This window comes from Perissodus microlepis, chromosome 2 (genome assembly GCF_051167445.1).
Source record: "Perissodus microlepis isolate ML-2025 ecotype Zambia chromosome 2, ASM5116744v1, whole genome shotgun sequence".
NCBI classification, from domain to species: Eukaryota; Metazoa; Chordata; class Actinopteri; order Cichliformes; family Cichlidae; genus Perissodus; species Perissodus microlepis.
In genome coordinates this window covers 7,796,684-7,816,051 of record NC_140462.1, presented here as the reverse complement: position 1 = coordinate 7,816,051, position 19,368 = coordinate 7,796,684, and the positions used below count along the sequence as shown (strand labels likewise).

Sequence of the window (19,368 nt, the reverse complement as noted above, 5' to 3'; positions counted from 1 at the left end):
AACATTTCAACAACAACAAAAAAATCAACATTCACATTTCCCTCATTCACAGTACTGCTGTTCCACACTACAAATATTGGTATAGATCTAATACCAAGTAAATGCAGGGCCAGGATTGGTTATTATTTGTTATTCGGGTAGCTAATTGGGGGAGAGTAGTATGCCATGAATTATCGTTTTAATCACCACTATATCACTGATTACTTTCCACAATAATAAGTTAACGCAACAAAACACACCTTTCAGCTTTTCAGGTCTTTTGAAACTGGGTTTTTGGAGACCTGGAATGCAAGTTTTTCTGTCTCTAAACCACACAAAAAGGTTTGGACTTTCTTCATAGTGCATATTGGAGGTTTATTTTTCGATCCATTCCGCCCACCTCTACTGACTGGGGCCTCTTCTCAAGATGGCGGCCTGGCCTTGGTGGAAAAAGGAGTGGGATACATTTTTATGACAACCGGGTTTTTAAAGAAGAAACCGAGGTCAAAAAGTAGACTAAAAGGAATTGTTCCACTATGGTAATTTGCGGAACCCCCAAGAAAATCTATGAAAAGAAAAGGACCGTCAAAGTCAGGAATAATAACGCTAATTGGCTAGCTAACTAGCCGCTAACTAGCCACCAGTCATACTGGCAGGGGGCACGCACGCCATGGCTCCTCACCAGCTGGCTGTCACCCTCCAGTCGGCGCCCTCCATGATCTCCCAGAAAGTGCAGTTAACTTACCAGCTGTTCTTGCTGGAAAATGCCCGGAATAAACTTGAACAAGACCTTCGCAACTTCACCATCAAGGTAAAGCTAGCTGGCAAGCGAGCGACTAATTAATGCATTTAGTTACATTAGCTGATATTGCTAAGACCATTGGAAAAACGTACAGTGTGTTCGTCATTACAAAAACGTGAAATATCAGCTGACTGCCAAAATTGGTTTCCTCTGAACTAATAAACACAATGTATGTGTATTTTTAAATAAACCACACAAATTTCCCCGTTTTTTACAACCAGGCCTATAAAGATGTCCAAGGTTACCTGAATTCATCTTGTCCCAGGAGCTTGTTCAGCGATCTCTCAAAAGCTTTAGATGTGAAATGTCAAACAGTCGCAAAGCTTTCAGCTTCATTAAAGGACCTCACAGCTGGTAAGTTATAAATTAATCGTATAGCTACAGATGGATAAGTAACTGTATTAATAAACCTCTGCTGCCTGCTTTCCCTGTCAGACCCGCAGGTTTGTCTCCTTCCTAAGGTTAATAATGGAGTCAGCGGAAATCAGATACAGCAGCTTGGCGTCAAAGAGATTCAGATTACAGATGTTTTTAAGTTTGGGCCCATGTTAAAGAACTCGCTGATGGCGAGCTCAATAGCAAAAGCAATCCAGGTACTGGGAGCCACGGTGTCTCTTCAGCAGCTACAACGCTTCCTCACCTCGAAGCCTGCAGCAGGCTATCAGGACAACATGATATGCAGGCGTTCTTCAAGCCTCGCCAGCACTGTTTTGACTTCCAGTTGTGATTTTAAGGTTGAAGAAAAGCAGGTTGATTTTGAGGAGAAGAGCCAAGCGGATGCTGGGATTTTTCCACCTGTCACTGATGAGAGCCGTGACAGAAGTGCAGAGAGGCCTCAAATACTTTTACCTCCCTTAAAAGCTGTTTTCCCCGAGCTCAGTAACCCAAAACCCATGAACACCACACCACTATTACACTGGGGATGTGAAGATGATGTCAAGGTGCAACACCAAAAACAAACATCCTCCCAGCTGCTGCACTTCCTCAGAGCAAAAGTTAAAAACATGGGTTCACTGGAGGTCACGGCCATGGAGTGGGCTAAACGTGCATACAGTTCAGATTTACAGCAGCCTGTGTCACCTACCATTACAACACAAAAAGACCAGTTCAGTCACGTTGTCACCGATCTGGTAGAAGTTCTTGCTCCAAAAACTTTGAATGCAAAGTTTGAAACCCAAGCCCCAGTCTTCAGAGTGAAAAAAGCCGAGTCAAGTGGCTCTCTCATCTATAGTTGCATGATTGCAACACAAACTGAACTCTGGGATATTGGAGACATCTTCGCAGAGGTAGTGGAGAGGGTCTCTGATCCTGGCCCCTTGGGAAGTGAAGACTGCCAAAATATAACTACTCAGCCAGAGATCGTGGGTGTGAATATCCACTGGAAACCCAAAAGTCCCAAGTGCGCAGAGCCTGAACGTGATAACAGTTCTGATGGCGTGAAAATGGCAACAACCAACAGTTTAAAGATTCCCGATTTCCAAATTCGAAGATTTGAAGAGACTGAGGTTGTGGTGTCTCACATTGTGAGTCCGAGCAACTTCTACATCCAGCAGGCAGACTCCCATGAGAAGCTACAGGCCTTTGCCACAGAGTAAGTTATTCATTGCTGAGGCTAAACTTAAGTCTGCTTTTTCTCAGATTTTCCCGCTGATTCACTGATGACATTTTCAGAACTTAAAGAGCCATTTATGCCTTTTATTAATAACCGTTTTCTTTGTAGATTTTTTTTTTCTTTTTTAATAACCCACATGTTTCTGGTCATCATCATTATTATTTTCATTTGGCACAGCTGGAAAGCCAGTAGTTCATATGCTGAGCAGAACTGCATTCCAGATATTGGAACCATAGTAATGGGTTGGGTTGCCGAGCGAGAACAATGGTGCAGGAGCCAGGTGATAAAGATATGTGGCGTGAGCAGAGGTGGGTTCTGTCGTTGTATTGAAATGTTTTTGCAGATGTATGCCTCTAGATGGTAGCAGCGTCACTTTGTTTTCCTGGTAGCCACTTGGGAATATCACACTGGATTTTTAGTCTTGCTTTGTATGCTCTCTGTCTTTTGGATGTAAGATGGTGCTGGGACAGAGACATCCATCAAGGTGGAAGTGAAAAGGTTGGACTATGGTGACACTGCCTGTCTGTCACTGTCAAATATAAAGGAGCTGACCCCTGAAATGGCTACTATACCACTTCAGGCTGTGCAGGTTTCACTGGCTAATGTAAGTGGATTTACAGTCTTCCACCTGCATGGACACTTAAAAATCTTCAGAGAGAGTCATACGGACTGTCCCTGCCAGAGTTTGCATACATGGAAATGTTAAAAAGCTGTGCTGTGAGAGTGTGCGCTTAATTATTTGCATTTGGCCACTATTAGTCACAGCGTTATCTGTTACTTGGTGAGAAAAGGAAATGAATTATCTCAGTTCATGGTATTTTGTGTGTATTTCCTACCCCTTAGGTGACGCCTGTGAATGGGAGAGATTGGTCTGAGGAGGCAGTCGGCTGGTTCAAAGCGACTGTACACAACAGGACCCTCTATGCTAGGCTGTACCCGCAGGAAGGCAAAGTTACAGTCGAGCTGTTCATGGAGAAGGGAAAGCTCGGAGCCATGAGGTATCGAAACATAAAACACAGTCAATTAATTGTGGCATAAAAGGTTTTAGTGGACAGAATTTTAACAGTAAAAAAATTATGTCACCATTAAATATTTTATCGGTACAAGCAATGTAATTTGTTAAATTAAGAAGTAGCATGGTGACTGTATAGTAATGTGAAAAAGTCTTGAGCCACAACTCGTTTATTTTTCCTTTCCTTTCATGTATTTTGCTAGGAAAACGAGTGCAGCAGTTTGTTGAAACATATGCAAACATACCTGGAAATGCAGGAAATAAGGAAAAAACAGAGTTTGCACAATTCTTACAAATTTCAAAATCAATATTAGGAACAACCACTTATCATTTTGAACGCAGCCTGAACTCTTAGGCAGCTTTCTTGTCACTTATTTATTTATTTATTTATTTATTTATTTATTTATTTAGGACAGTGCATGTTAATGAACATAAATGTAAAAAAAAAAAATTACATGAATGTAAACATGCCAGATTATAGCCAAAGGCTAATTTCCATCTGTTGTCCTTAAACATAAAAAAATAGACATAATAATTCATAAAAATTCATCATTCATTCATAATAAAAACTCCATCACCAAACTTACACATACACACCATTCTGTTCTCAAATAAAACATTAAAACTATACAACTCATACATGATCACACGCTTGATTTGTCCATAACCAGTTTTTAACCTTTGCCTTAAACAAATTGAGTGTAGAGCATTCTCTAATGGGTTGAGGAAGACTGTTCCACAGATGGCCACCCTTAACAGAGAGGACGTTCTGCCCAAATGCTGTCCGTCTGTGGGGTATAAACAAGTCTCCTCGGATTGTAGCTCGAGTGGTCCTGTCTGAGCTTTCTTTATGCCTAATGAACTGCTTTAGTGGTGGTGGAGCAAGGGAGTGTAAGACTTTATATATTAAACACACTCTTTTAAGTTTCACTAAGTTATTGAAGTTCAGTAATTTATGTTTTTTTAACACATGACAGTGGTGGTGGGAAGTCGGTTTTTTGTCAAGTAGTTTTAAACTTCTTTTATAAATGTTTTAAGTGTTGTTGGACAAGCAAGTGACCAGGACGTCAAACAATAGTCCATATAAGAGATGATCATTGAGTAAAAATAAGTTTTTGCAACATTCATATTTAAATTATTACGTATATGATTAAAATTTCGATTATTAAATTTAAGTACCTGGGACACTTTATTTATGTGACTCTTGAAGGATAATGTTGGGTCTAGAATGACCCCAAGATATTTAAATTCTGGAGCTAATTCAAGCTCTACTCCATCCAGGAATATGTTTGACTGCTTCAAGTTTAAGGGGCGTTTTGAAAAATACATACAGACAGTTTTTGAGGCGTTCAACATTAGGCATGAGTCCTCCAGCCAGCTATGTTTCTTTAAATGGTCTTCAGGAATAGTTCTCCAGGCTTCTTGAAGGTCATTCAGCACTCTTCTTGGGAAGTTGGCTGTCTTTTTGTTCTGTCGAGATGATCCCACACTGCTTCAGTAATCTGCTTTGAGGCAGCCAGTTCATTACTGACTGCGGTTTTCTATCCAGGTATCCTTTTACTGTATTAGCAGTGACATTGGGATTATTGTCATGCTGATTGGCCATCTTCAGTTGGATGCCTTGCAGATGGCATTGCATGGTGGTGGATCAAAATCTTAACAGTACTCATCAGTCATGACAAGATCCCCAGTACCTCTGGCTGAAACTCCTTTTTCCGTTTCCTCTGTTAAGCTTTATTTATTTATTTATTTATTTATTTATTTATGTATTTATTTATTTATTTTTAATATAAGTTGGCTTGGCTTGAAATGGAACCTCAAACCATGACGGCACCAGAAGTTTCATCCTCATAAGACCTTGTCGCCACAGATTTTGCCTGCTACTTCTTTTGTACTCCTCTTGTCCAATTTGCCCAAAATCTTTTGAGGACACACTGCACTCCATGCTGAAATATGCTAAGTGTTAAGTTCATAGCTCTTTAGGAATCACCTTGTTGATGCAAAAATATTATTATGCCTGTTAAACTGTTATCTTTGGCCTTTTTCATAGATTCAGCAAAAGAAATGGGAAAACATAAACAGGCTGCTCATAATAGGGGATTAAAGATAAAACGTAAAACTGGTCTTTCACAAAGAAAGTAGTTTACTTTTTCTTTTTTCTTTTCTTAATGCTCGAATCATTTAAAGGCCACAGTGTTGGGTGGCTTAACAAATGTTCCTCTTAAAATGAGCAAAAAAGCAGCAAGGGTTCAAAGAAACACTTTGTTGTCCAGGCTTTCAGAAAGTTTTTCAAATTTGGGTGGCTCAAGACTTTTGCACAGCACTGTTTATCTGTTTGTGCCACAAATAGGCAAAATACAATCATCTACTCTACATTCAAAAAGGACCAATAAGTAATGATCAAATATGTGGTCCTCTGGCTAAGTTGCACAAGTCGCCTGGGAATAGCAACGTTTTTGTCTTTCTGGTAAATATTAGTAACTTTATGAACACACTTAACACATCATTTCAGGAGGGGTGCTTCATTGTCTTTGAGACTGGCCCAGAATGGACACGCCATCCACAGCAAACTTAAGAAGACCAGTCTCATCAAAAGAAGTAAGTTACATTATATTTTAAAAATGCATTTTCTCTAAGAGTCCACACTACACTAATATACTTCAATGCGATGTGTTTATTCCTCGTTGTCACCACTCTATGTTGATATTCACAATTTTCCGTGTTGTTTTGTAGACAGTGTTCAGCTTAAAGCCCAGAAACAGGACTCTGACTGGGAGAAGTATCTCATATCATGCTACACTCAAAGGAAGTAGTTCAGGTGTGTGTGTGTGTGTGATTATGTTGGCGTCCTTTTATCCTAATTGAATGATTGCACAACCAGTGCTAAAGTTAAAATGCAAGCTTACTGTACCATGCAGCTCGAACATATAGTGTATACCAACATTGTTTATAGTGTAAAACCTAAACGAGTAAAATGTTTGAATGAGGAACAAAAATATTCCTTTTAGACTGACCATCTGTGTGCAACATACAGTGGACTGAGTTGTTGCCAACTTGAAAGGCTATACAAAGTTGAAAGGTATTTGGGGAAAAAAATTAAATGTAGATTTATAAAGGATTGACTGGACTAGTACACATTAAGTCGTGTGTGTATATATAAGCTATCTTGTGTATTTTTAGTTCCTACAGTTAGAGCTGGAAAACTGGTTCAACTAAGCATACATTTATGTTCTCTCTAAGACGACTAAACGGGAAATTTCTTTCTTCTTTTGTATCTCGAGCTTTTCTTCTTTATGTACAGGGAAAGCATACAAAACTAGTTTTGCTTGTTTTATTTTGACTATGTAATTTCAAGATATTGGTTAACCTGTTCCCTTTTCCTGTGTTTAAGAACAGAACTGTATTTCAAGTCCTGATTATTTTTAGTCACTAGACGGTGCCTGCTCATTCTGATTACCCGCTCTCTATTAAGTTGTATTCATATCTATATTATTACCTTATCTGCATGCTACAACAGGTCTTTTTTGGTTTTGGTTTTTAAATGTATAATTTTTCTTTGATCACAGAAAAGCTTTGCAGACTTGATAATATTGTTCTTATGCAATGGCAAACATCTTTATTTTTGTATATTTGCCTTTGAAATAAAGATGTGTTCTCTACAATTGTACATTTGTGTCTCTTCCTTGTGTAGAGAGAATGTAAATGAGGTGCAGTTCATTCAGATTATTAGCAGGCCACCCAAACCCTCAAACTACACTGTCAGAAGTGACGGTACGGCCTGCGAGTGACGCAGAAAAACTCATGGCACAGTGAGCCACTGTGTGTCATCTGATTGTACATGACAAACGACCACGTTGTGTTGCCGTAAATCATGGTTTCTACTGTTACGTGGAAGGGGGTGTGACCACAACTAACCTGTTGACAGTACATAAATTACTATTATTACTATTATTAATATTAAATAACTTTTAATATGAACCATTTCAGATTGTTTCAGGGCATGCACATTTGGTAACATGTTATATTGGACTTAACTGAACTAACCTGTGTGACTGGGTTAATATATTCTTGTGCCAGTATTGTCGGAATTAAAAAGGCTAGATAACATCAAAAATTAGAGCTGTATTTTATTTTTAAAGTGCAAATGACAATTTAATCAAATCATCAATCTTTTAAAGTGCTGTAGCATTCAAATTAGCCACTCCATTAGACTGTGCAGTAGTTCCCTAGTTCATATATAATCTGGATGAATTCGTAAACCTGTTAATGTTGCAGCAGCAGTGACTCGGGTCAAAAGCGTCCTTCACTTCCCTGCCCTGCCAAGCACAATAAATAATGTGGCAGGCTGAGGCCTTTTGTGTCCACACAGATTCTTTCTTTTGCCCCGGGGTAGGCGGAAATCGAGGCGTTTGATCTGAATTCTGAAAGAGTCTTGTTGCAGCCCCATAAAGGGTGCCATTGTATGTAAATAGTTTATATAAGAGCATATGACCGCTACGGTGCAGGGCAGTGGCTAGTGGCGGAGGAATGATTAGCATTTTCCAAACGCATGGTGTTCTCAATCCAGCCTTTTGGCTCGCTAAAAAACACAAAATTTGAATTTATTTCTTCCCATTTTGTACACATTTTTGTGTACCACCAGCAGCTGAAGGTAAAAATCCATGTTATCTCCTTTCTAATTGTTTTATACTAACATTCAGTGAGAGGTTGGATTTGGGGTGAGTGATGTTTGACATGCCCCAGTGACTTGACTTGGCAAATACTTGGCATGCTTACGGTCTCATCATAATTCCCTTTATGGTAGCAATGTTTTACTGAATATGCTTTAAAAGTCACATAATTTTAAGATCTGTTTAAGGCAAATCTCAAAGAACATAGCTATTCTCAAACAATAGAGATCTCTCAAGGAAAAAAAAAAAGGAAAGCCTCAATGAGATGCATGTCTTGCTGCTCCCTTGGAAAAATTTGCTGGCAGTCTGTCAGTCTGTCTGCATTTGGGCTGTAAGCCAGCCTGGGAGTAGAGTATTAATACAGGGGAAGCATATCACGTGGTTCTGCAAATGTTTTGCAATTGGTTTCAACCTGTTGCGTCTTCTGACGGTGCATGATGGCAGGCCATCGCCCCTGTTTTTATACAGCCGGCAGGCTACTTGGCAATTCTTGTCTGTTGTTCCTGACTGCTAAATCCGGCTTGATGCTCAGGTCATACTTCAAGATGGTCATCTTTGGACCTGGTGCTGCTTACGCCGCTTGCACCGCCGGCTGAGCCTGGTAAACCTCTAACTACTCATGTTACACCGGTTAGATTTTTTTCTGAAATGCTAAGTTTTGTGTGCAGTTACAGTCTAAAGACCTTATTTAACTGGCAAGCCATTGTGACTTCATGCCAGTAATAAAAAAAAAGGGGGAGTAAATTTTCTTAGTAATTAGAATTTTGGGTGATTTTTAGATGCAAAGCATCCCACACATGTAACTGCCTACACCTGTAAAAAACTATATTAATCCCTTTTTTCCCCAGACCTGGAGTCGAAAATGAACTGGGGGTCCTTTTATGCCGTGATCAGCGGTGTAAACAGGCACTCTACTGGCATCGGACGCGTCTGGCTGTCTGTCATCTTCATCTTCCGCATCCTGGTCCTGGTGGTTGCTGCGGAGAGCGTCTGGGGCGATGAAAAGTCTGGCTTCACCTGCAACACCCAGCAGCCCGGCTGCAATAGCGTCTGCTACGACCAGTTCTTCCCAATTTCACACATCCGTCTGTGGGCGCTCCAGCTCATCCTGGTCTCCACCCCTGCACTCTTAGTGGCCATGCACGTAGCCCACCGAAGGCACATCGACAAGAAGATCCTGAAGAGGGCGGGCCGCAGTAGTCCTAAAGAGCTGGAACACATCAAGAACCAGAAGTTTCAGATCACGGGCGCTCTGTGGTGGACATACATGATCAGTATCATCTTTAGAATCATTTTCGAAGTGGCTTTTCTCTACATCTTTTACTTGATCTATCCTGACTTTAAGATGGTGCGTTTGGTGAAATGTGACTCATTCCCTTGCCCCAATACGGTGGACTGCTTTGTCTCCAGACCAACAGAAAAGACCATATTTACTGTGTTCATGCTGGCAGTGTCTGCGGTGTGTGTGCTGCTCAACCTGGCAGAGGTGGTGTACCTCATAGGCAGGGCCTGCAAACGGTCCTTCCGCAGCTCTGAAGACGAGTCAAAGTTACCGTGGATAAGCCAAAGATTGTCCACTTACAAGCAAAATGAAATCAATCAGCTGATAGCAGATCATTCTCTCAAGTCTAAGTTCACTGTGACCAAAAAGAGCCCAGCCGAGAGGGGTGAGAGGTGTTCTGCTTTCTGAGACTCTCTTGAACTAATAAGCAGTAACCTCACCTGACCACGTAGTATCTCATGCATTAAAGTCACATATATACTGTGTATTAGGTCAATTTCAGCTTTTTGGCTATTTATTTATACATAATTCAGTCAGTGGATCTTAGATTCTTGTTTTTATCTGTTCATTTTTACTCACAAATATTGGCTGCTGTTCTCGCCTAAACTATTTAGAGTCTGTAGTGAAGGTTTAAAGACCAAACTGGTGATTAAGAACATTTTAACTCATGTACTGCAAATCCAAGGTGGCTGTTGTTACAGTAAAACCAAGCTTACCTTGATTAGATCTTTAGGTTTTTTTTTTCTTTGTTTTTCTTTTTTCTGGTTTCCACAATGCTTCTGAAGGCTTCCATTATATTATTTTTTAGTATAAATAGCAGTTTGTCAAGTTGTTGACAAGCTTAGGCTGACTATGCGTGTGATGCCTTGTTTTTGTAACAGCTGTATTGTTGTTGCAGCTCAGTATTCTTAGAAGAATCAAAACAGGTGTACTGATTGTTGTTGAATATGAGCAATTTAAAACATACCAGTTATAATTGGTGCAAAAAGTCTGCAATATAAAGATTGCTGCTTGGAAAAGGGTTTGTAATCTGCACATAAGTCCACACCATAGCAGATCTTTTGATACTGAAATTTAAGGAAATTGTGGACGCCACAATTCCAAACTAAACAAACGAAAACACGTAATGGTAAAAGTAATTCGAAATGCTCTGAAACATCACTTTGGTCCTTTAAAAATCAGAGGTTATTGAAGGAGTTGAAATGCTGGATGAGAAATTCAAAAAATGAAACCATTAGAAGCTAGTGGATTTATAGGAAAGCACATATAAATGGGTAAAATGACTTGAACAGCTGTTAACAGTATGGTGGTTAGATTTTATTGGGTGGTCACTGATTTTTTTCTAATGTAGACTGCTTGTTGCTACAGTTGGTGCTAGAAAATAAATTTTCAATTCAAAACAAAACAAAACAATGAAATACTGTCCAAACATGATGCCATGTCATCACCGGTGCCTGTAAGCCACAGTGTTGAAACCAGCTGCCTAATATCATGCCATCAAAAGAGCTCAAATGCACCGAAGCATGAAACTTCGACTTTTTGAAGTTGTGTATCTGGAGAGTTTGGAGGCCAGGTTACTACCTTGATCTGTTGTATTCAGATGGTAGCACTCTCACGCATGCAAAGAAGTTTCCACAGAGAACACTGTTTTGTAAGGCTGTTCAACCATCAGCGGTTTTAATATTGTGGTTTCTACATGTGTGTTAACTTTGACTTGTCGGTAAACCTTCATCAATTTTCAGCTCATAATCCCCAAAAAGTTAAAAATGTCAGTGTTATTCCTTTCCGCTTGTCTGCAGAGGTACCTCAGCTTAAAATTTGTCCAGTCTCATTACTGCAGATATATCCTTGAGTTAGAATACCTTTCCTTACTTTTCATCTTTGTAAAATTTTCTTCCAGTGGGCTTAAATAAATGTTTGCAGCTGACGTACTGTTTAACAGACCCTAGTATTAACCATCATGATATATTAGTGAACATCTCACTTGTCCTGTAAATGTAAATAAAATGTAAAGTAGCTGTTTATACAAATCGTTTGCCATGTGTGCATGTAACATACAAAAACAACTTTCTAAATGCACATGTAGCAGTTTACATCCAGGTAATCAATCCAGATAAACTATACAATGGGTTGAAACAGTGTACATTGTGGATTATGAAGAAATAAACTGGCAGATAATATGAGATTATTTAGCAAACATGCAGTGTGTTGTTTCTTTGAGTACCTGATGAAATAATGAAATATGTCTGAAGTGAGTTGTTGTGTTTAGTAGCTAGGATTTTAACTCATTGAAACTCAGCTTTTTTAATAAATAAATACATTTACCCCTTTCCTGTCACTGTGATTTGGAACTTCAGGATGCCAGTAGTTGTTCATCTCCAAATCATTCCTGCACCACCACCATCCCATCTCCACCCCCATGATAGGAAAAGAGACCCTTGTGATATATATAGATCTCGGGAACACTTGTGGCCAGACAGACTTAGCAGACAAGATCATTGGCCAGCTGCCCTGTCACTCGCCGTAGCATGCGAGCAGGGGTTTGTTTAATAGTTTACACTGGACAGTGCACACCGTGCCAAATTTAACCGAGGGGGGAGGGAGGGTCAAGGGAGGGCAGGTTTGTTGGTTGGTTCTTTGGTTGAGTGTGTGTGCATATGTGTGCTGTGGCCGGCTAAAGACCCCTGGGCCTGCATTCTGATTTCTGCGAGAGTTGTATTTGAAGACAGAAGACTGAGTCACTGAGCTTGTCGGCGTGGAACTAAGTTTGTGGCTTGCAAGAGTCTGCTTTTCCTGTCCATTCAAGGGCATTGTTGGGGGTCCTAAGATCAGTGTTGCACTGAGGCCAGTCGGTAAAGCAGTGAGGCCTCATGGACCCTGCCAGACGTGGGAAGCTTTGCCACAGAGGATGTATGAGCTGACACGGTGACTTTCTCCAGTAAATGTGAGTTTTCTGTGATTTTTTTTTTAACTTTGTGCTTTATAGACTGAAATATTTGTTTCTTCAGGAGTTTAAATTATAGTCCTAAACCTAAAGTTAACTTATTAATGGTGCATGCTGTGGCCAAATGCTGTAAGTGCAGGTTAACAGCTGTCTTATGTGAGAACAGAAGTTGAAGTTGTTTCACTTCTTTTTCCTCGAATGATGGCATTATTCTTCATTGTAATGTGGGATCTCACGCTGTGGAGTGGGGGTCTCATATTTAAATACTGTCCAATCTGCGATTGTTGGTGCTGGCTCCCTCAGCGTCAACCCACCTGCCACATTTCAACACTTGAATTCATCCTCCAGAGCAGCATACCTTCTACTTCCACTCTTACTACTGTATAGACTACTCATCAGAAGCAGAATCTATTTAAAACCTAATGTGTCACAGGAGCTGACAGCTCCAACATTACTCAACTGTTTCTAATTCGCACTCCCACCACATCTGCCCAGTGTTTGATTTCACTTCCTGTGGCTCGTGTTGCCATGGCGTGGGTCATGAAGGCCAGGAGCCGCAGAATCATGTCTGAAACCTGCCTTCCTCCTGTCCACACTTGCCAAATATATACCCTCCCAAAGTAAATATAATCCTGTTTGCACCCACGCGGATAAGACCACTACCTGCTCAGTGGCGGTCGCCCAGTTGGACGCTCAGTTAGCAGCTTGGCTCCCGAAAGACTTGGTTGTTCTGATCTCTGCTGAACTTGGTAAGAGAATTTTTAGTCGTCAGGAAGGATGAGACGTACGCTCAGGATTAGTTTTACTGTAGTCATTTAATCTCTGTTGCTGTGTACAACAGTCTATAGATGAAATAACTGATTTCTGTTTTCAAATCCTCTGTAGTCCTAGATCTGACCTCTCACAGCCATGGGGGATTGGAACCTGCTGGGAAAGCTCCTGGAAAAAGCCCAGGAGCACTCCACCGTCGTGGGGAAGGTGTGGCTCACTGTCCTGTTCATCTTCCGCATCCTGATCCTGAGTGCTGCGACAGAGAAGGTGTGGGGCGACGAGCAGTCGGGCTTCACCTGCGACACCAAGCAGCCCGGTTGCGAGAACGTATGCTATGACATCACTTTCCCCATATCTCACGTCCGGTTCTGGGTGCTGCAGATAATCTTTGTATCCACACCGACTCTGATATACCTGGGGCACATTCTCCATCTAGTCCGGATGGAGGAAAAGCAGAAGGAGAAAGAAAAGGAGAGAGAAAAGGAGCACAGTCATCAATCAGACAAACAGACTCTCATTGTGGATGTGAAGCACAAGAAGGCTCTGATAAGAGACAATAAGGGACGAGTCCGCCTGCAGGGGGAGCTTTTGCGGACATATGTCTTCAATGTGATCTTCAAGACGCTGTTTGAGGTGGGCTTCATCGTGGCCCAGTACTTTTTGTACGGCTTTGAGCTCAAACCCATGTACACATGTGACAGACCCCCCTGCCCCAATGTGGTTAACTGCTACATATCCCGCCCTACAGAGAAAACCATCTTCATCATCTTTATGCTTGGAGTGGCCTCTGTGTCTCTGTTCCTCAACCTCATAGAGATCTACCATCTGGGTTTCACCAAGTGCAGCCAGGGCATCACCTTCAGGAGGCGCAACCAGTCCCATGAGAGTATCTCCAAGGAGCCTGGCGAGACTGCAGTGCCGTTTGCCCCAAGTTACGATGACTACTTCCACGAGCACCGCCAAGTCCAGCCCGCTTACCCACCAGTGCCGTGCTACACCGCGGCCACAGACTCGTCCTTCCACCCCTACCACAGCAAGGCAGCCTACAAACAGAACAAGGACAACTTGGCGGTGGAGAGGAGCAGCAGCAGCAAGCCAGAGGAATGTGACCTGAAAGGAAAGAAGGGAGCAGGATCTGCCCCTGGGTCACCTACGCAGGCCAGGCCTGGCCACAGTGCCAAACACAGCAACAACAAGACTAGAATAGACGATCTGAAGATATGAGGAGGTTTATGTTTCTCTGAGGGGTCTTAAAATGTGCGAGGGGATCATATGTTGCTTGGAAGTGTTCATACATGCCAAACTGACTCCCCTCTTCAAGATGGCACTGCTTTGACTCATTCCAGCTTAGAGGGGAGTAGTATTTACAGGGCACAGAGAGAAGCCTGAAATGGAACCACAAAAAAACAGCAACAACATTTCTGATAAACTTTCACAATAAAGGAAATTCTGCTTCTTTATATGTGGAGAAACAAAGTTGGATCTCACTTCGGACTGTAGCATTAAATGTTAGATACTAGTCTGTCGCTGCGGCAACAGACTAGTTTTTGTATCTGTGTTTTCTAAGTTGTGTTAACTGGTATGAATCTTTCCACCATTCAGAGAGGGTCTGCTCAGGTTTACAGTGAGCTCGTCTTTATTTTTCTCAACCTGTGAAACATCTAGAATTCAGGGCTGGAACTTGCTCAGCACTGACCTGACCTCATTCGTGGAAATCAGATAGGGAGAAAAGTTAAATTTAACTCCCTTTAAATGTTTTGAGGTCATCATCTAGCATAGTTCACTTGCTTAGACTTGAAGTAAGGAGTTGTGCAATACCTGACAATTTATTGGAGGCTTGAACTGCTGTTACTAATTCCAGAGTGCGCCTCAAAAACAGATATTGCACGGGTCTCAGGAGTTCCCACATTTTTACTGTCTCTTTCCTTTTTTTTTTTTAATTGAGGCAGCCAGAAAGTAGGTAATGAAAAGCATGTCAATTGGTTTATTCTTGTTCATGTCTGGATTTGTGGTGTTTGTTTGCTTTGAAGCACTTGATGACAACCTTGTTTGCAAACCTGCTTGAAATAAATTGTCTTAAATTTGCACTTCAATTTGTGATTTTGAGTCTTTATCACACTGCAACTATTCATATGTCATAACCCTGGTGATAATACATGAAAACCAGCTGTAATATTGGCCCACACAGAAGCTGAAATGCAGCGCAGCTCTGAAGGCTTCTCTCTGAAAACGATCACACTGTTAACGAACACGGGGTCTCTGAAATTAGGACATGCCACGTGTTGTTTGACTCATCATTTCAACGTGTTTAAAACGGACATGTTGAAGCGAGAATAAACACGTGGAAAGTCTTTGCTGTCTGCGTGTCCCTCGCATATCTTATACTCATCTGTGCCAAGAAGGCACACATCGCTGGCATGGAAACCTTGAAACTCATAGCATGTACATCATGAGGAAGCACCCTTGTGACTCAATGCTTGATGCCTCAAGGAGTTCATCCATCCATTTTCTTAGCTTATCCATCCGGGTGTCATTGTAGTGTTTTCTAGGTTCATCTAAATATCGATAGTACTGATACCAATACTGATATCGGTATGAGATCAATACGAGCATGATAGGATCTTTACTGTGTTTCTATCCTCAAAGTTCAGTATGTAGCCCACTAAAGTGTGTTGAATAATTATCTTTTTTTATACCTCAAACATGCGCTATAAAAAATGTCTGAACCTTTTTTGTCTTGACTGTCACATCTGTTTTATTTATAGCCTACACCGCGTTTAAACAAAAGTCAACCCAAAGGGCACATTTACATTTTAGGTGTCCATAAAAATTTTTTTAAAATCTTTTCAAAATAAAAGAAAAGTTGAAAGGTGTGATTTGTTGTGTCAAATAGCTTTTGTGGAAATTAAAAAATTCAGTGATCATTAAAATATGTTCCGAATTTGCAAAGTAATGATGATTCATGATGAAGTCATGACATATTATTCTCCTCTACATAACCTGCCATTATATCATATATATATCATATATATATATATATATGTGTGTGTGTGTGTGTGTCAGAGGGCTACAGTTTCTATCTGCAATAAGCAAAAACTGGACGTACTAGACTATACTTGCGTCTGTTGTGGTGCCAAGCACAATATGCTTTACATCCCTCATGTGTTATTTGTGAAAACACATAATAGCGCAACAGACTAAGGAGTCAGCTTCATCAATCAATAAGTCAGTCTTTAAAAAACATTCCACCCATCTTTGGAAATGAAGATAAAAAATGGAGGTGATATTGAAATAAAAATGTGGCCATATTTGAGAGAGTAGAAAAAAGATGACAGATGAAGATAAATGAGTGTGCTTTGAAATGAAATCCTTCTGCAGGGCTTCACTTTCACCATCAGACTGTTGGACTGTGATAGAAGATGTCCAGCGTAGCACATTTTTGGACATATTCAGCACATTCTGATAAATTATCTACAGCCATAAAAGTTCAGTCTGTTACATAAAGCATAAATAACCTAAGAGTGGCGCTTTAATCTGTTTTCTGCTTCACAAAAATAAAAGCATCCATGAAACACATTTCTTGGACAAAACTGCGTTTTTTTTCTAATATCCCGGGAGGTTTTGACCAACAAGGACGACAAAAAATATTGTTATTTTAATTGGGGTGATGGGCCAAAAATATTATGCTACTGATGCAAAGCACTCATGTCTGTCATTATATGTGTGTTATTAATACTTTCTTTGCTTCACATGATCTCTGTTTAATATAACAAAAGAAATGAATGACTAAAAGTAAACAGAGGTGTGCTGTGATTGTAAATTGAAAGAATTGCTATATATGACAGCTGGGATAGGCTCCAGCTCAACTCCTTTCCCTGAATTAGAGATGGATGGATGGATGGATGGACAACTGACTGACTGACTGACTTATTTCACTTGAGGTTTAGCCATTTTCAAATCCCCCAAACACCACAGCAGGATCTTGTTTTTGACTCAGTTACAGGTTTCAGAGACATCCATTGATAGATTTCCTTGTGCACTTAGCATTATCATCCTTTTTAAAGGTCCACTTCCTGTTAAGCTTTGGCTCATGGACAAATGGCTTTGCATTATATTCAAGCACTCTTTAATGTGATTCAGAATGTACACAGGTGAATCAGTAAATGCTCTATGTCCTGTCCCTGAGTCAGCAAAGCCACCTTGAATCACATTTTCACAGCTGATTTGCAGTTCTGCTACTGAAAAGACAACTTTGGCCTTTGTCAAGGATACTGTTGCAGTTAGAGAGCATAATAGTTATTATACCTCTATGTTAGCTGTAAAAGTGTCTCTTTTTGAGTTTTCCTGAAAGACTTCATATTCTGGTCATCTATTTCTGATTGTAGCTACATGCACTATGACACTACAGCTTGCAAGAGTTACCTACATGAATTTTATGGCTTCATGGAGTCTTCTTGGGGTGTATTTAGTGGAAAAATCAATTGTTGTTATTTTCCTTACTATGCAATATTTTATTTGAAGATCTTTGTGGTTTCTCTCTGACCTTAAAGGCATCTAAAATAATAATGATAATGATAAATAATAGAAACTCGTTCTGAAGGACTTTAGGCAGGTCTTTGGATCTTACCCTGATGTCACAACACGTGTCACATCAGAGAGGACACCAGAGCCTAAACAGGATAGGTTTTTCACTCCTTGATGAGCGTCTGGTCATTAGCACCTAATCTAAAAGCGCCTGATGATGAAACTTTAGTCAGTGATTTGAAGGTAAGACAGATGTAGAAATCTATGTGACATATCAGTTGTTTCTGGTAAACCTCCACCTGTAGCTCTATGTACTGAGAATTAAATTGTCTTGAATTCAAAGTTTTAAACACCTACACAGATGAAACTGTGAAATAAAACCTTCTAAAGTGTTGAAACATATCCTGCGTCTTCTCAAAAGCGCCTGAGCTGAATTTCATGGGAAATAACAACGCAGACTAACACAATAAAGTGCCTCCTTCGTTGTGTTTAATGGTGGATATGATCTCAAGTGTCCAGATGAGTTATTCTCCTGTCTTACTCTGTTTGCTCCCCGAGGTTTCAGTGTGGTGGACTTTATTTTCCACCAGCTGTAGCGTGGTACTCTACTGCCCTCTTTCTTTACTTTCACTTAAACACCAACACAGCTGCTTGTTTGAGCTTTGCATCTGTTGGGCACGCCATCTGCTGGGCAAGGAAATCTAAGTGAGGGAGGCATCTGATACACTCAGCAGCCACTTCATTAGGTACATGTTCCTGGTATTGGGTTGAACTCCCCTTTTTGCCTTCAGAGCTGCCTTAATTCTTTGTGACAGAGATTCAACAAGGTGCTGGAAACAGCCCTCAGAGATTGTGGTCCATATTGACACAACAGCATCAGACAAGCTGCTGCATATTTGCCGGCTGCGCGTCCATGATGTGAATCTCCCGCTCCACCACATCACAAAGGCGCTTTACAGTGGGGCCATTCTCCTCTGACCTCCGGCCACAACAGAGCTGCCGCTCACTGGGCATTTTCTCTTTTTCAGACTGTTGTCCGTAAACCCTAGAGATGGTTGTGTGGAAAATATTCAGATCAGCCCATCTGATGCCAACAACTGTGCAAGGGTCAAATGAGCTAAATCGCTTTCTTTCCCCATCCTGATGCTCGGTTTGAACCTATGCTTGGCTAACATTTGTGTTAATGAGCAGCTGAACAGGCGTGCTTAATGAAGGCTGGTAAGTGTATGTTCTACTATATGCAGTATGAGCCGATGTAAAGTGCACCAAGAACATTTGTGCTATACATGAGTTATCTGAACTCTGTTACAGGACAGAGTATACAAAAGAAAATCATCAAGGAGTGCTGACGTGTATCGCTTGTAACCCTTCGTTTAGGTAGATGCTCAGCTCTCTCTGGCCTGCTTTTCATGTCACTGACACTATGCATTCAACCTGCTAATGTGTGCTAAATGACAAAGAGCCAAAAGCAAAGCCTGCCCTTGCCCCATCTTTCTGTTGTTGCAAGGGTAAGCGTATGAAATATCAGCCAAAGGAGGGGGGAAGGGGCATCTGATGTTTGCTGACTGAATCAGTCTGATTGCTCGCAGGCCTGTCACCTCATCACCAACACCAGCCTGTTAAACTCACTGCAGGCAGGCTGCACAGCTCCAACTCTGGAGTACAGTGTGGGAGCTACACACACATAAAGCAGTGCTGGTGAGAAGAGGCTCTCATAGTGTGAAGGGGAAAAACGAAGAGAAATCAGCTGCTGACATAGTTTCCGAGGCAGA

General features: G+C 40.9%; 3 protein-coding genes across 4 annotated transcripts; all 3 read left to right on the top strand.

The window, feature by feature from the left end:
• The first annotated feature begins 217 nt into the window (after positions 1–217).
• On the top strand, positions 218–7,073 carry LOC146392188 (uncharacterized). Its single transcript, XM_084943098.1, has 8 exons — positions 218–790; positions 1,003–1,135; positions 1,217–2,372; positions 2,571–2,701; positions 2,849–2,997; positions 3,237–3,391; positions 5,918–6,003; positions 6,139–7,073. The coding sequence occupies exons 1-8, from the start codon at positions 650–652 to the stop codon at positions 6,216–6,218; spliced, it is 2,031 nt and encodes a 676-aa protein (XP_084799224.1). The 5' UTR covers positions 218–649; the 3' UTR covers positions 6,219–7,073.
• Positions 7,074–7,903: 830 nt separating this feature from the next.
• LOC146392187 (gap junction beta-1 protein-like) lies at positions 7,904–11,545 on the top strand. 2 transcript variants are annotated; one of them, XM_084943104.1, is made up of 3 exons: positions 7,904–8,056; positions 8,608–8,676; positions 8,924–11,545. In XM_084943104.1, the coding sequence occupies exon 3, from the start codon at positions 8,938–8,940 to the stop codon at positions 9,763–9,765; it is 828 nt and encodes a 275-aa protein (XP_084799230.1). In that variant the 5' UTR covers positions 7,904–8,056; positions 8,608–8,676; positions 8,924–8,937; the 3' UTR covers positions 9,766–11,545. The 2 variants fall into 2 exon arrangements, with proteins under 2 accessions (XP_084799230.1, XP_084799239.1); XM_084943113.1 differs by lacking the exon at positions 8,608–8,676.
• Positions 11,546–13,136: 1,591 nt separating this feature from the next.
• LOC146392186 (gap junction alpha-3 protein-like) lies at positions 13,137–15,244 on the top strand. The gene has a single exon (XM_084943087.1). The coding sequence runs from the start codon at positions 13,211–13,213 to the stop codon at positions 14,294–14,296; it is 1,086 nt and encodes a 361-aa protein (XP_084799213.1). The 5' UTR covers positions 13,137–13,210; the 3' UTR covers positions 14,297–15,244.
• Positions 15,245–19,368: the final 4,124 nt, after the last annotated feature.